The sequence below is a fragment of the Glycine soja genome, chromosome 1 (genome assembly GCF_004193775.1).
Source record: "Glycine soja cultivar W05 chromosome 1, ASM419377v2, whole genome shotgun sequence".
Classification (NCBI taxonomy): Eukaryota; Viridiplantae; Streptophyta; class Magnoliopsida; order Fabales; family Fabaceae; genus Glycine; species Glycine soja.
The window spans coordinates 31,218,247-31,236,766 of record NC_041002.1 but is presented as its reverse complement, the minus strand read 5'-3'; the positions used below and the strand labels follow the sequence as shown (position 1 = coordinate 31,236,766).

The window sequence follows — 18,520 nt, the reverse complement described above, 5'->3', positions numbered from 1 at the left end:
TAAAATAAAAAATAAAATGCTATTAAATAAAAATAAAAATTATAAAACTTGTTTCCCTCTTCTTCAATAAAAGGTTATTCTTCCTTGAAATGACAAAATTTTTATCTGCGTAGTTTTGAAATAGGACTCTATTTTTAATTTTCAAATCATAGTTTTAATAAAATAGAAAAAACAAATCTCATTCTCGAATCAATGTCAGTATGGTGAAGCCAATTGAACATGTTTAGAAGAATATTTATGAAATTTATTTGAATTTCTATAAATAATTTGTTACTTTATATGTTATATTAAATTTATTTTAATAAATGCACCCAAAACACATTTTAATAAATTTCATGATTTAATTTATAATATAATTTTTTTAATAAAAAATTATCAAATAGATATTTAACTAAATCATATATCTATTCAACCACTATAATAGTAAAAATTAAAAACAATACTTTTAGGATCCGCTTGGGGTGATTGCGAGTTTTTTTTATTTTTTATTTTGAAATGCTATTTTCAAAATAATACGTGTTTGGAAAAAATGAAGTTGAAATAGTTTTTAAATTATTTTAAAAACACTTTTACATTTATTTTCAAAAACAAAAAAAAGGTTTTATGAATTTGGTTTTTAGTTTAAAAATACACATTTCCTATATTTGACAATGAAATTTTTTGTTTTCACCACCACCACCACACCACCAACACCATCGCCACCACTATCGTTGTCACTGTCATAATTGGTTGTAACCACCAACATTGCTACCACCAACACTGCTACCATCATCACCATTGTCATTGCCACCATCATCACCACCGACATCACCATCACCACCAACACTTCTACCACTGCCACCATCAATTCCATCACCATTGCCACTATCATTATCACCACCACCACCACTATCACTACCACCATCGTTACCATCGCCATCACCATCATCACCGGCATTACTACCACTATTAGCACCATCAATGCCATCGCCATCGTCATTGTCACCACCACCACCATTACCAATAATACTATCTTCGTCACTGTCATCACCACCACCATACTACCACCACCACCACCCACAACTGTCATTGCACTATCATCGCCACTGACACCACTGATTGCTACCACCACCACTAATACCACCCTCGACGCCACCACCACCACCAAGGTCATTGTTGAAGTACCTGAAACACCCTAGAAGGATAGTGGGTTGAATAGTGTGATGGATAAAAACTTTGTCTTTTGAAAACTTTGTCTTTTGAAAACTTTGAAAGCTTTTCTCAAACAAATATCAATGGAGGATGGGTTTTGTCCAAGGGGTTCAAAATCACTTTGTGTTTAGAAACCATTTCACAAAGCATGGACACAATAGTGTAAAAGTAAACTCAAGAAAGGAACTAGTTATATGGAAGCAGTAAAGAAAACACAGTTTTTTGGTTCACCCCAACTCTTGGGTTACATCTAATTCTTCTTCAAAGCTTGAAGAGTTCCATTAATCAAAACTTTGATTGCAACCATGTATTTTCTATGTCACTTTTAGCTGCAACAAGTACTCTCTAGGTCACTTCTGGCACTACCCCTAATCTCCCCCTAAGATTAAGACCCAAGTATTTTTTTTTCTCACGAAGCCACTTATGGCTTTCACAAATAATAAATGTTTGATAGAATATGAATTCTAATCACTCAAAGAATGTTTACACTATAAAGACCCGCCTTGACGCTACGATATCGCTACTCTAAAACGCGTAAATTTCAATTTTTAAATAAAAACTTCATTAATTTGATTATGAAAACGAGAGTAAATTTTTTGTGATATTCATTCATCAAACAACACACAAAAAAACTTAAATAAGTACTTATATATAATAATCATCATACATCATCCACATGACAGAAAGTAATTTAATTTATACATATATTTAAGCATGTGATTTACATGTCCAATTCAAAATAGAATCAAGGAACCAACTGTAGAGGAGTTGATAACAAAACATAACTCCCTCCTAAAATAATTCTAATGTCATCACGTCATCTTAGCGGCTCCCACAAAAGAATCTCCCTCCATATCATCTACCGTTGTTCATCTGCTCCCACGAACAAAGGTTCGTGATCATCACATGTATCAACCACACTGTACAAAATTGCAATAAAGAGTTTATTATAAAAGAAATCAACAAGCATCAGATGACAATAATTAGCAAGGAAACTATATCAATAATCATAATCATACTCAATAATCCATCAGTTCAATATACACTTAACAATTAGTCATTAATTTTTCCATAATTCCAATCAATCATGTTTAGTATGATGCATGCACTTGACCTCAACTCTCAAACACAATATGGTATCATTCGTTAGGAAATAGCCTAAGTGTGTCCACATGACACTCTTACTTAGGAAAACATGATCAGCCTGAGTCACAAGGGAGTTCCAAACCATGTGACATGCCCCCAAGTACAAGTATTTTCTGTAATGAAAAACTAGTACTAAGTGACAAAGTTTATACTATTTTCATGCAATATGAAGTATGAAACATGAGCACCATCAATGCACTAACCGTGGATAATTAAGGATTTTAGTCATCCCCCACCAGAGATGCTTAAAACTCTTTAACCACTCTATTTCCCCCACCAGGGATATCTATCATTGTCACTGCACACCCCATGTACATACACAACATACATAATCACAATGACATCATCAACATCATCTTATCTCAATATTGTTATCAACATCAACATCATCTCATCTCAATGTCCTCGTCAACATCAACATCCTCTCATATAACCATTATCATCAACATTAACATCATTTCAACTCAATAACATTATCAATATCAACATCATCTCATATCAATATTATCATAGACATTAACATCATCTCATCTCAATATCGTCATCAACATCAACATCATTTGATAACAATATTATCATAAACATTAACATCATCAGTAATTGCATTCCACATATATACATATAATTTCATGCATGGGATTTACGTTCCCTGGGTCATCAGACAACATAATTCTAATAAAACAACAATATCATTCATCAGTAACAAATATATCGCATCTTATTAGTCGAAAACATTGTTTTTCTTGAAAACCACCATGCACAAGGACAAACATACATTCTCATAATTGGGTTCCCTAACTCCAACCATGGTATCAAAAGCCGTAAATTATAATAAACTCCCCTCATCTATCGTTGTCTCTCTGTCGACTCCTCTCTGCGTCATTCGAAGGTCTCTCACGTTCAAGTTTGTCAGTCCAAATGTAGAGTCCTATATACCAAATCAAAGACAATTTAGTATAAATTTCAAGGGCAAAGTTAATATCAACATTTGGTTCAAATACCCATTTAGTTTTAAAATGGACAAAAATGGTGTTTTTGGTTTCTACATCAAAGAGACGTCATTTTGGAATTCTGATCACACCAATATGGTCAGGGTTCAATGAAGGTCACAAAAACGACATCAATATAAGAAAGTGGTGACTTATACAACGTCTCATTTTCAAGGGTTTTTCAAAGGAAGTGTAAAAACATCAACTAATGGTACCCAAGTCACAAGAGATGCAAAGATAGACTCAAACTAACTAGGAGAAGGCTTAAAAATCAAGGTAACATAAGAAAACACGAAAGAAAAGGTTCAAAGCTCTATTCTCTACTGAATCCTTGAGATGGATTTTGAAGATTCTGCTCTAATTAAAGTGTTTCTCTCTGTACGGTGGTCCGGCGGCAAGCAACGACAGCTCGTGACGACCACCCGTGGTCGTGGGTGGTGGTGGAGGAGGGGTTAGGGTTTTTAGGTGGAAGTTTAGAGAGAGAGAGAAAGCTAAAATGATTATTTTTACGCTTTTGGATGTATTTATAATCTCTAGATCTCACTTAGCGAACTCGTCTCGCTAAGAGAAACTTCACTTTTGGCGCTGAGTGAGTTACCTCCTCAATTGGGAATTACGCATAGCGCACTGTCTCACTAAGCAAATTTCCCTCTCGGGTTGGGAATTGCGCTTAGCGCACTTGTCTCACTAAGCAAATTTCCCTGTCGGGTTGGGAATTGCGCTTAGCGCACTTGTCTCACTAAGCAAATTTCTCTATTGGGTTAGGAATTGTGCTTAGCACGCTCATCTCACTAAGCAAATTTTCCTCTCAGGTTGGGAATTGCGCTAAGCACGCTTGTCTCTGTAACGCCCTGAAATTTTGCTAACTATAAATCAATGTTTAAATGTATTTCTCGTGTTATTTGATTATGTGATTGACTTGGATGAGTTGAAGTATTGTGTGAATTAGCCATGTGTGATTTTCTTGATATGGATGTTAAGTTATGTGGACTTTTATTAACTTAAGTTGAAATTATGAGATTTCAAGTTTTACCTGAACATGTTCCGGTAAAACCATGATCCCGGATTCATTAACCGTTGGATCGACTTCAAATTTGGAATGTAGGTTCATAACCCAGGTCTTCACATTTTGACAGTTGGGATTTGAAAAATAAAAACTTTTTACATCTCACTTAGTGCGAGAAGTTCGCTAAGCGCAATACCAACCCGAGAGGAATTCGCACTTAGCGCCAAAAGTGAATTCCCACTTAGCAAGACAAGCTTGCAAAGCTAGATCTGCAGATTATAAATACATTATTCAGCATGAAAACACGATTTTCACACCTCCCTCTCAAAACTCCACCAAACCACCCTATAAAATCCTCCTCCACCACCCACGACCACCGGTGGCCGTCACGAGCTGTTGTTACTTGCTGTTGAACCACCATATGGAGAGAAATGTTTTAAACGGAGTGGAATCCTCAGAATCCATCTCAAGGATTTGGTGGAGAACAAGCTCTCAATTGAAAAAAATGTATCTTTTAAAAAACAGTTACAAAAAAACTTTTGTATGAATCGTATCACAAACACATATATGAATAGAATGTAATCAATATTTAATCAAGCCTTCCTTAAACATGATCCTTCATTAACATCCTTTCTTTCACAAATATAAAACTTGAATCTTTATGAAATTTTTTTATTAATACTTGAATGAGAGAAAAAGGTTAGAACAAGAGAAGAAAGACACAATTTTTTTATACTGGTTCATTCTCTATTACTAGAGAAGCTAATCCAGTTATCTAATCCAAAACCAGAATTAGATTTTCACTATGTATCAAGAATCCTTACAAGCAATCACAACCAATCCACAATTCCCACCCCAAAAAAAGAGACTAAGGCATCCAACACTAGGGTCCTTTGTATAAGCCTAAGAGAACTCTACTCTTAGCCCAAACTAGAAAACCCTATTCTAGCATGCTTTAAGTGATTCATGCATAACCAAAAAGATCAAGTAACACCATACACAAAAAAAAACCGAGTAAGAGATATACAACCTGACCAATCTTTCCACAAAAACCTTACTGGATTGAGGAGGTGATATTCTTCAACTCAAAAGACACAACTCACTTCCAAGAAAAGATCTTCATAACCAAACGATTAAGAAGTTGTGAGTTACTATAAAGCTCTTTTCTTCTCTGCTCTTATTCACTAATGACAACACGAGATCTTGCTAATTCAGAGGCTAAGATGTTATTTTTGAGATGTGTTGTTATGTTGATGTGTATGTGAGTGAACATAAGTTGGTTATTTATAGAGAAAAAAATTATAATCGCCTGTAATAAATTAAATCTACAAAGTAATCGATTAATTCAATGAAGTAATCGATTAGATTATCTAAGTAAACAATTAAAGTTTTCTTCCTAACATATGGAAATAACTCAAGAACAATGGAATCAATTAGATGCTCTAAGTAATCGATTAAAGTATTCTTGTTCACTTCTGAACAACTAAACGAGAGAGAAGTAATCAATTAATCCACTTGGTAATCGATTAAAGCAGAGACTCTTGAATAAATCAGTCATTGTCTCAAACAATAGTGCAATCGATTATGACACTACAGTAATCAATTAATTTGATACGAGACTTAACTCTTCAAGCTTCAGACAGTTTGTTGTAATCAATTACGACAACCCTGTAATTGATTAAAATAGAGAGTTTTGCCTCTTGAAGAAACTTTTCTAACTTAGAAACTTTTCTTCACACTAACCTTGATGATGCATGATGCAATGCAAATATCATATGTACTAAGATGCAACAACCAAGATAACAACCAATACAAATACCGCTCAAGGGAGTTAGGCATGTAAAAGCCAAACCTTCTTCAAAACTTCTTTAAGTTTTTCCATGAGCTTGAAGCTTTAGCCTTTAGGTTGTTCATCATGTTGATCCCCCTATCTCTAACATCAATCTTTTTTTTCGTAGTTTCTCTGAGGTAATCTTGACTTCTATATCTTTCTCCAGGTTAGTTTGAGCTTTTCTTAGTGTCTTGTGTTTTTGGTATCGTAATAGGGTATTTTTACACTTCCTTTGAAAAAACCTTGAAAATGAGACGTTGTAAAAGTTATATTTTTATAAAATTGATGTTATTTTTGTGATCTTCGCTAAACCTCGATCACATTGGCATGGTTAGAATTTCAAAATGACATTTCCTTGTAATAGAACTCGAAACATCCCTTAGCCCATTTTGTTTTGATAGAGGTAATTGACCCCGAATGTTATTGTTAACCTTATTTTTTTTAAATCTATATGAAATTCCTTTCGATTTGGTATATAGAAACTTGTGTTTGGACTGACAAACGTGAATGAGAAAGGTCTCTGAGCGACATAGAGAGGAGCTGACGGAGAGCTCATGATAGGTGAGGGGAGTTTATTATAATTTTATGGTTTTGATACCATAATTGGGGTCAAGGAACCCAATTATAGGAATGCATGTTTATCCCTGTGTATACTGGTTTTCAAGAAAAATAATGTTTTCAACTAATGGGATGCGATATGTCTGTTATTGATAGATGACATTATTATTTTTATTAGACTTATGTTGTCTGAAGACCTGGGGAGTGTGAATCTCAGGCATGAACTATATATGTATGTATATGTAGAATGTGATCTACTGATGATATTGTTATTGATGATATTAATTTATATGAGGTGATGTTGATGTTTATGATAACGTTGATAGAGAATGATGTTGTTATTGAAGATGATATTGATAATAGATAATGTTGCTATTGATTATTATGTTGATATGAGATGATAATGTTGATGTTGATAATGTCATTGAGATGAGATGATGTTGATGTTGAGAATGATAGTAAGATGATGAGATGACATTGATGTTGATAATGACATTGAGATAAGATGTTAAAGTTGAAAATGTCATTATGATGATGTATGCTCTGTATGTACATGGGTGGTGTTGTGGTCATGATGGATATCCCTGGTGGGGGAAATAGAGTGGTTAAAGAGTTTTAATTATCTCTGGAGGGGGATGGCTTAGAATCTTTAATTATCCATGGTCAGTGCATTGATGGTGCCCATGTTTCATACTTCATATTGCATAGAAATAGTATAAACTTTGTCAATAAGTACTTGTAGTTTCTTATGAGGGGGAATACTTGTACTTGGGGGCATGTCACTCGGTTTGGAACTCCCATGAGACTCAGTTTGATCACCATGGGGGGAGGGGGGGAGGGAGGAGTTGCCTGTGCATCGCAGGTTGACCTCGACACTTGCTGCCTAATTTTCCTAAGTGAGAGTCAGGTGGTTACAGTCTCGCTAGGAAAACTGTCCAAAAATGGTATCTAGATAATCCCAACAGTCAAAATGTGTGGACGTGAGTCATGAACCTACATCTCAAGTTTAAAGGCGATCCAACGGTTAACGAGTCTGTGATCGTGGTTTTATCGGAACAAGTTTGGGTAAAACTTGAAATCTCACAATTTCGACATAGGTCAATCAAACTCTACATAAGCTAACATCCACATCAAGCAATCACACATAGCTAATTCACACAACACCTCAACTCATCAAAATCAATCAAATAATTAAATAACACAAGAAATACATTAAACATTGATTTTTAGTTATCAAAATTTTTGGGCGTTACAACTCTCCCACCCTTTTTGAAATTTCGTCCCCGAAATTTACCTGACTTAAACAAGGATGTATAGGATTCTCGCATTTGACTCTCTAGTTCCCACATTGCGTCCTCTTCGAATGCACCTCTTCAGATCACCTTGACCAACAAAATCTTTTTCCCTCTTAAGTGCTTTGTTCGTTTATCCTTGATCCTCAAAGGCAATGTTTCATACGTCAAGTTCTCCTTCACTTGAATGTCATCCAATTTGACCACATGAGATGGATCATGGATATATTTACAAAGTTGAGACACATGAAAGACATTTTTGAGGTTAGAAAAAGACAGGGGTAATGCAATTTGGTATGCCATAGGACCAACTCTTTTCAGAATTTGGAAAGGACCGATAAAACGAGGTATGAGTTTTCAGGATTTCAAAGCTTGACCAACCCCAGTCCACGAAGTGACTCCCAAGAATACATGATCACCAACCTCGAATTTCAGGTCTTTCCTCCTCTTGTCCTGATAACTCTTCTGCCTACTCTGAGTAGTCCTTATCCTCTCTTGGATTAACTTGACCTTCTTAGTGGTTTGTTGTACCACTTTAGGTCCTAAGGTGAGGTTGTCTCCAGGTTCTAGCCAACACAGGAGTGTCCTACATCTTCTATCATACAGGGCTTAATAGGGAGCCATTCCAATGGTAGAATGAAAACTATTGTTATAGCTAAACTCTATCAATGGCAGAAAACTCTCCCAACTTCCCTTTTGTTCTAAGACACATGCCCTCAAAAGATCCTTCAGCGACTGAATGGAGTGTTTAGTCTGGCCATCAATCTGAGGGTGGTAAGTTGAACTTAACTTAGCCTAAGCTTGGTTCCCAACGCTTTGTTTAGACTTTCCCAAAATCTAAAGGCAAATCCAGGATCTCTATCAGACACTATGCTAGATGGCACAGACTAAACTTGAGCACATTGGGGACACACATTCTATCTTGGTAGCACCAGGGTGGATGCTCAGGTTTCTCCTATTTTCTTCCTCTAAGATCATCTTCTTAAGCTCGGGCACATTGGGGACACACATTCTATCTTGAAATCGCAAGAATCCATTCGATCCCACATTGAAACTACTATCTCTCCCTGACATTATGGCTTCTAACTGAGTTTTCAGAAAAGGATTAGACTTTTGGCCCTCTCTGATCTCTCCTAACAACTAACTAGTAATCTTCAAAGCTCCCAGTCTCACACTGTTAGGGGTAATCTCACACGCAAGGCTAAGGTCTCAAAACTGTTCTAGGAGATCCAGCTCTCTAACCATCATGGTAGATATATGTAGGGATTTCCAACTCAAGGCATCAGCCACTACATTGGCTTTGCTAGGATCATAGCTAAGATCAAAATCATAATCCTTAAGAAACTCTAACCATACCCTCTGATGCATGTTCAACTCTTTCGAGCTAAATAGGTACTTAAGGCTCTTATGATCACTAAACACTTCAAACTTGCCAGACAGGTAATGCCTCCACATCTTATGGGAAAAACTACATTAGCTAACTCCAGATCATGGGTGGGATAAATCCTCTCATGAGTCTTGAGTTTCCTAGAAGCATAGGCCACTACCTGGCCATTCTGCATCAACACTCCTCCTAAATCCATCTTTTATGCATCATAATACACCTCAAAGGGTTCTCTTGGGTTAGGCAAAACTAACATGGGCGCAGTCATCAACTTCTCCTAAAGGGTTTGGAAACTATGCTCACACTGGGCATCCCACACAAAAGCTTGACTATTGCGAGTTATCTTGGTCAAAGGTAAGTCTAACTTGGAGAAACCTTCTATGAATCTCCGGTAATATCTCGCTAAACCCATAAAACTTGTAATCTCAAAAATAGACTTAGGACTCTCCTATTCAAGGACAACTTCTATCTTAGAGGGGTCTACAACTATACCACCTTGAGATATCACATGCCCTAAGAAACTAACTTTCTCTAACCAAAACTCACACTTGGACAACTTCACATAAAGTTGTCGGTCCCTAAGAGTTTATAGCACAATCCTCAAGTGCTCCTTATGTTCCTCTCTAGTCTTCGAGTACACCAAAATATCATTTATGAATACTACCACAAAACTATCAAGGTAGGGGTGAAAGATTCGGTTCATATAATCCATAAACACCACAGGGGCATTAGTCACACCAAAAGGCATGACTAGATACTTTTAGTGACCATAACGGGTCCTAAAAACAGTCTTTGGAATATCCTCAGACTTCACTCGGATCTGATGGTAGCCTGACCTAAGGTCTATCTTGCTAAACACACAAGCTCCTACCAGCTAGTCCATAAGGTCATTTATTCTAGGCAAAGGATACTTATTCTTGATCGTCACCTTATTCAATTGGAAGTAGTCTACACATAACCTCATGGTCCCATCTTTCTTCTTCACTAACAACACTAGTGCTCATCATGGAGACACACTGGGTCTCACAAACTGCTTATCCAACAATTCTCTATCTATTTCTTAAGCTTGGCTAACTCTATAGGAGACATCTTATAAGGGGCTATGGATATGGGTCTAGCATCGGGTACCAAGTCTTTGGAAAACTCTATCTCTCTCTCAGGTGGTAAACCGAATACATCCTCAGGAAACTCTCTGACCACAAGGAGGTCACCCATGGAAACCTTGGTTTCTACTTCCAGGTTAGACATGATCATGTATACTTGGGCATATTCTTTCGAAGATGTTATGACTTGGTTGCCAAAGATAAACATCCTATCCTTACTCACTTAAGAATCATCAAACACCACAGTTTTATCAAAACAGTTTAATGAGACATGGTTGGAAGATAGCTAGTCCATACCCAAAATAGAAACAATTTGGCTTAAAGGTAAACAAATCAAATCAATCAAGAATGTTCTACTAGAAATTTCTACAGGACAATTAAAACACACATCAGAAGTTAACATGAAACCACTAGTTGGGGTCTCTATCACAAGATCATTATTCAAAGAAGACACAAAAAGCTTAAGATTCTCCACACACGAACAAGATATAAATGAATGGGTCGCACCGGAATCGAATAGCACAAGTAAGGGAATCTCACTTATGAAACATTTACCTTCAATTAAATCTTTGGATTTTGAAGCCTCAACATCGTTAAGAGTAAATGTAGGATCAAGTGGCCTCGGAATAATTACGAAGGGGGGGGGGGAGTTGAATTAATTATTAATGAACCTTTACTAATTAAAAATCTATCCTTCTTAATGTTACTAGATTCAATTTGGCTTTTACTATAATGTTAAGAAAGTAAAGAACAGAAATAGAAACTTAACCAAAAGTAAAAGCGATAATTAAAGTGCATAACGGAAATTAAAGAGTGTAGGGAAGAAGAAGACAAACACAAGAGTTTTATACTGGTTCGGCAACAACACGTGCCTACATCCAGTCCCCAAGCGACCTACGGTCCTTGGGATTTCTTTTCAACCCTGTAAAATCCTTTACAAGCAAAGATCCACAAGGGATGTACCCTCCCTTGTTCTCTTTGAACAACCAAGTGGATGTACCCTCCACTTGAACTGATCCACAAGAGATGTACCCTCTCTTGTTCTTAGTTACAACAACCCAAGTAGATGTACCCTCTACTTGTAGCACAAAGGATGCACCCTCCAATGTGTTAAGACAAAGTTCTCAGGCGGTTAGTCCTTTGAAACTTTGTGAAGGGGAAACAAAAGATATCTCAGGCGGTTAGTCCTTTGAAATCTTTTGTTTAAGGGAAAGGGAAGAATCAAAAGAATTCTCAGACTGTGTCGTTTTGAATTCTTTGACAAGGGAGAAGGGAGACACAAAAGAATTCAGGCGGTTAGTCCTTTGTTCTTTTGGATAAGGGAGAAGAGAGACACAAAAAGAATTCAGGCGGTTAGTCCTTGGAAAATTCTTTTTGGCAAAGGGAGAAGAGAGACACAAAAGAATTCAGGCGGTTAGTCCTTCGTTCTTTTGGAGAAGGGAGAAGAGAGACACAAAAAGAATTCAGGCGATTAGTCCTTGTCGAATTCTTTTTGGCAAAGGAAGAAGAGAATGAAAAGATATAGCACACTTTTGTTTTCTGTGAAAGAACAAGGTTTGGAAACCAGAAAACTTAGAAAGTTTTTGGCAAAGGAAGAAGACGAAGAAGAAGTTCAAAAAGATGTTTAAAGGTATGTGAAAAGTTTGTCAAAGTTGTTGAAATCCAAGTCAAGGTCTTGCTTTTATAGACTCTTCATGTCTAGTCAAGAAAACCATTGGAAAAGTTATAACCTTTAGAAAAATCTGAAAACCATTGGAAGAGTTACATCTTTTGATTTTTATTCAAAACTTGTCACTGGTAATCGATTACCAAAACCATGTAATCGATTACACAAAGCATTTTATGAAAAGATGTGACTCTTCACAATTGAATTTGAATTTCAACGTTCAAATACACTGGTAATCGATTACCAATATATTGTAATCGATTACACCATTTTGAAATCAATTGGAATGTTGCAAATTCGGTTAAAAACTTTTTGAAATCAAACTTTGCCACTGGTAATCGATTATAGGAAACTGGTAATCGATTACCAGAGAGTAAAAACTCTAGTAACTTAGAAAATTTTGAGAAAAACTATTTTGAAAAACAAAATTGAGCTATGTTTGTTTTTTGAAAAATCTTTTCAATACTTCCCTTGTGAAGTCTTCTTGATTTATTTTCTTGAATCTTTAATTCATCTTCTCTTGAATCTTGAAATCAAACTTCTCTTGATTCTTGAATCTTCTTGATTTCTTCTCATGAAACTTGAAATTAAACTTGATTTTGAACTTGTTGACTCAATCTTGAAATCATTCTTTGGGCTTTTTGTCACCATCTTTGTCATTATCAAAACTACTTGAATCAACTTGATTCATCATCATGAAGCTTGTTTCTACAGTAAAGACTCTTCTCATGGCCTTCGAATGTCCAGCTTAGTCATTCAGACCCCCACCATTCTGCTCCTTCTTGGGATAAGGACAATCTCTCTAAATATGTCCCTTTTGCCTACAGTTGAAGCATTTCATGTCTTTATCGACACAATTTGAGGAGATGTAGTTTGGCTTACCACACTTAAAACAAATGATTAGGATTGAGAAAGTAGTGGGTTTGCTATCATTACCACTAGTAAACCCCATAGCACCAGTCCTCTGATTGTTGGGGCTATTACCATGTTGCTTAGGAGGGGTTAGGTATGGTTTTCCCCGATTTTGAGATTCATTCTTTTTATTCTTCATTGGGCTCGTACTCCGATAATAGGCCACCCTGTCTTAGGAGTCCTCATCCCAAATCCGACACATGTTCACCAATAGTGGAAACTGATAGACACCTTGATAGTTCACAGCTTGCTTCACCTCATGTCACAAGCTGTTCAGAAACTTCAGAGATTTTGAACTTTCACCATCTCTTCCTTGATAATGAAGAAAGTATCTCACCAGCTCCTCAAACTTGGTTGCATATTCAGGCACAATCATGTTCCCCTGCTTGAGCTCTAGGAACTCCATCTTCTTCTTGTTCCTAACATTTTCAAGAAAGTATTTATCTAGAAATACCCTCTTGAAGGTTTCTTAGGTCACAACTTGACCTTCAGCTTCCAAGCATTGGGGAGTGTTCTCCCATCAATACTTAGCTTCTTCTACTAGGATGTATGTACCAAAAGCAACCTTCTACTCCTCCTAACACGCCATCACTCGGAAGATTTTCTTAATCTCATGTATCCAATTTTGAGCATTGTCAGAGTTGTATCCTCCATTGAAAATAGGTGGATTGTTTCATTGGAAGCGATCCAACCTTTGATACTTAACAACTCCAGCAGCTTCTCCCTTATTTTAATTTTCCATAGCCTGGGCTAAGGCTTGGAGAGCATCAACTATCACATGATAATTTTGTCCCGCCATCACTTCTTATGCACACCAGGAAGTGAGAACATGGAAGGAATACACACAAGAAAAAGAACAAGATGATATCACATCTATCTCAAGTCCCTACTTAAGTTACTCTTGAAAGTTGATGCCTCGAGAAATTACTCCTCTAAAATAGTTCTCTCTCGAGACATTAACACTCATTTTCCATCTTTTGTATTCTTGACCGTTTGTCATAGTGTCCCATTGCACTTCACAAATTATATAGATGATCAGTCTGATAACTCATGACAAGGCATTGAAACTCATGGTATAACAAACATCAGAGATACAAACATGTTATGAACACACTGATAAATCTCTATAATCCACGAAAACACAACAAGGTGAGTAAGTACACAAACGACCAAAGTAACTATGAAACAATCAGGTACTCAAACGTCACACATTCAACAAGGCAACCATAGAATGCACAAAGAAACATAACAGACTCATAACTCACTGGCCAAAAGGTTCAACCTGCACTAATACCACTAATGTAATGAAAACTCCATTAATTTGATTATGAAAACGAGAGTAAATTTTTTCTAATATACATTTATGAAACAACGTGCAAAATACTTAAATAAGTATTTACACACACACACAGATAATAACCATCATACATCATCCATATGACAAAAAGTAATTTAATTTATACATGTATCTAAGCCTGTGATTTACATGTCCAATTCAAAATAGAATCAATGAACCAACTATGGAGGAGTTGATAACAAAACACAACTCCCTCCCTAAATAATCCCAACATTATCACGTCGGCTTGGCAGCTCCCACAAAAGAATCTCCTTCTACATCATATACTGCTGTTCATTTGCTCCCACAAATGAAGGTTCGTGATCATCACATGTACCAACCACATGGAACAAAATTGCAAGGGTGAGTTTATTATAAAAGAAATCAATAAGCATCAACTGACAATAATTAGCAAGGAAACTATATCAATAATTATAATCATACTCAATAATCCATCAGTTTAACATACACTTAACAACTAGTCATCAACTTTTCCATAATTCCAATCAATCATGCTTAGTATGATGCGTGCCCCTGACCTCAACTCTCAAATGCAATGTGGTACCATTCGTTAGGAAATAGCCTGAGCATGCCCACACGACACTCACACACAATAAAACTAGGCAGCAAGTGTCGAGGTCACCCTATCGTGCACAAGCAACCCCCCCCCCCCCCGCCCATGGTGACCAACCTGAGTCATAAAGGAGTTCCAAACTGAGTGACATGCCCCCAAGTACAAGTATTTTCCATCATGAAAAACTACAAGTACTTATTGACAATGTTTATACTATTTCCATGCAATATGAAGTATGAAACATAGGCACCATCAATGCACTGGCCGTGGATAATTAAAGATTCTAAGTCATCCCTGACCAGAGATGCTTAAAACTCTTTACCCATTCTATTTCCCCCACCAGGGATATCCATCATGGTCACTACACCCCTCGTGTACATACACATCATACATCATCACAATGACATTATCAATATCATCTTATCTCGATGTCATTTTTAACATCAACATCATCTCATCTCATCTCAATGTCCTCGTCAACATCAATATCATCTCATATCAACATTATCATCAAAATTAACATCATTTCAACTCAATATCATCATCAATATCAACATCATCTCATATCAATATTATCATCAACAATAAGGTCATCTCATTTCAATTTCATCATCAACATCATCTCATATCAATATTATCATAAACATTAACATGATCTCATCTTAATATCATCATTAACATCAACATCATCTCATATCAATATTATCATAGAAATTAACATCATCTCATCTCAATATCATTATCAACATCAACATCATCTCATATCAATATTATCATAAACATTAATATCATCAGTAATTGAACTCCACATATATACATATAATTTCATGCTTGGGATTCACGTTTCCCAGGTCTTCAAACAACATAAGTCTAATAAAACAACAATATCATTAATCAATAACAGATATATCACATCTCATTAGTCGAAAACACTGTTTTCTTGAAAACCAGCATGCATAGGGATAGACATACATTCCCATAATTGGGTTCCCTGACCCTAACTATGGTATCAAAAGTCGTAAATTACAATAAACTCCCCTCACCTATCATTATCTCTCTGTTGACTCCTCTTTGTGTGTTGGAAGGTCTCTCACGTTCAAGTTCATCGGTCCAAACACAGAGTCATATATACCAAATTGAAGACAATTTAGTATAAATTTCAAGGGCAAGGTTAATATCAACATTTGGGTTAAATACCCATTCAATTTTTAAAGGGAAAAAATGGTGTTTTTGGTTTTTATATCAAAGAGACATCATTTTGGAATTTTGATCACACCAATATGGTTGGGGTTCAACGAAGGTCACAAAAACGACATCAATATAAGAAAAGGGTAACTTTTACAGTGGCTTATTTTCAATGGTTTTACAAAGGAAGTGTAAAAACATCCAGTAACAGTACCCAAGTCACAAGAGATGCAAAGATAGGCTCAAACTAACTAGGAGAAGGCTTAGAAATCAAGGTTACCTAAAACAAACCACGAAAGAAAGGGTTGAGAACTTTGTTCTCTATCGAATCCTTAAGATGGATTCTGAAGATTCTGCTCCGATTAAATTGTTCCTCCCTGTGCGGTGGTCCGGTGGAAAACAACGGCGGCTCGTGGGTTGTGGAGGAGGATGGGTTAAAGTTTTTGGGCAAAAGTTTAGAGATAGAGAGAGAAAGCTAAAAAGCATATTTTATGTTGTTGGACATATTGATAATCTGCAGATCTCGCTTAGCGAGCTTGTCTTGCTAATTGAAACTTCATTTTTGGCGCTAAGTGCAACCTCTCGCGTTGAGCGAGTTACCTCCTCGGCTTGGAATTGCGCTTAGTATGTTGTCTCGCTAAGCGAATTTCCCTATCAGGTTGGGAATTGCGCTTAGCGCACTCATCTCATTAAGTGAATTTCTCTCTTGAGTTAGGAATTGCGCTTAGCATGCTTGTCTCGCGAAGCGAGCTATCCAAAAACGTTGTCTAGAAAATCCCAATGGTCAAAATGTGCATACCTGAGTCCCGAATCTACATTTCAAGTTTGAAGGAGATCCAACTGTTAACGAGTCCGAGATCACGGTTTTATCGGAACAGGTTTGGGTAAAACTTGAAATCTCACAATTTCAACATAGGTTTATCAAATTCCACATAACCTAACATCCACATCAAGCAATCATACATAACTAATTCAAAGAACACCTCAACTCATCCAAATCAATCAAATAATCTGATAACACAAGAAATACATTAAACATTTATTTTCAAGTATCTAAATTCCAGGGCGTTACATGCATAGTAAGCTCGAATACAATGGAAACTTGCTAACTTAGCAGAGTTAAGGTTCACTCAATTCGCTCAAGTTTCTTTCGTCCAACTAAATTGACAGCGTTGCAACACTTTGTTTGTCTTGACTCAGATGATTCTTTAGTGATTCAACTACTTCATTACAAACATCTTCAAGCTTTATATAAACTTTAGAGCTTCAATTCATTGAGAGATCCTAGCTAGTCGTTGTCTAACAACTTGAGTGCTTTACACGTGGCATGTTATAGTGCAGAGAGAGAGTGTGAGGACCATAAACATCTTTTGCAATGTATCTTCAGAGAAGTACATCTTGCTAGTTTCGCTTTGTGCGTAGAGCCAACTTTTAGTGTATAGTTCAAATACAACGTTAATAACATAGGACAAAAGGAATAAAGAATGTCAAGACAAGACAATTCAAAACTTTCTTCTTGTGCGCTAAGACAAGTATTGCTTACTGAACCATGGGCATTACTTTTTTATGATAATTCTTAGTTCTTGAGGATTGAGTAACAATTTCATTGCCTTTGGACTATGAGCCAATAGTTAAAACACTTATCTTCTTGGGACAGGACACTGAGGCAGTATTGTCCAATGATTGATACTTCAGCTATCGTTCAAAGTCTTTCTCCTCATTCTTCTTGTATTTCATAGAGATAGATAAACCTGTAGCTTAAACATGAAAGGTTAACACATAAATCTTATATTGTATTAACATCAAAGCCTTAGGAACTTAACTATTTGGTACAATCCAATGTGAGTTGGACACAACCAGACTTAACAGTTGTTGTCACCACCAACACCGCTACCACCACCACGTCGTCATTGCTACCACCACCAATTCCACCTCCACCACCGCCATCGCCACTGATATCTCTACCGTTGTCGCTACTGCTGACATCATCACCATCATTATTGTCGTTATCACCACACAAAAATAATCTTAAATTAATTTTAATACGATATGAAACTTTTAAAATAAATTTATTTGAAACTAATTATATTTTAAAATTTAGTTTAATTTTTTTTTAAACTAAAACTAAAAATTAATTATTATTTTTAAAAATTTTAAAACTCAAAACCAGCCCAAACTGGACCTTATTGTTGAATTACAAATTACTGATTATTTTTTGGGATACAATGGTAGTAATCAAGCCGACCCTATATTAATTACTAAGTGATGTTTTTAAGAAAAAAAATAATTTTATAATGTACAACTATTAAACTTTTATTTATTTTTAGACATTAAACATTATGTTAAC

The 18,520-nt window shown here is 36.1% G+C and overlaps 1 protein-coding gene across 1 annotated transcript; it reads right to left on the bottom strand.

Moving 5' to 3' along the window:
* Nucleotides 1-719: 719 nt before the first annotated feature.
* LOC114422197 (circumsporozoite protein-like) lies at nt 720-13,484 on the bottom strand. Its single transcript, XM_028388461.1, has 2 exons — nt 13,416-13,484; nt 720-1,040 (listed from the first exon to the last, which is right to left on the bottom strand). Exons 1-2 carry the CDS (start codon nt 13,482-13,484, stop codon nt 720-722), a joined length of 390 nt encoding a protein of 129 aa, XP_028244262.1.
* Between the last annotated feature and the right edge of the window lie 5,036 nt (nt 13,485-18,520).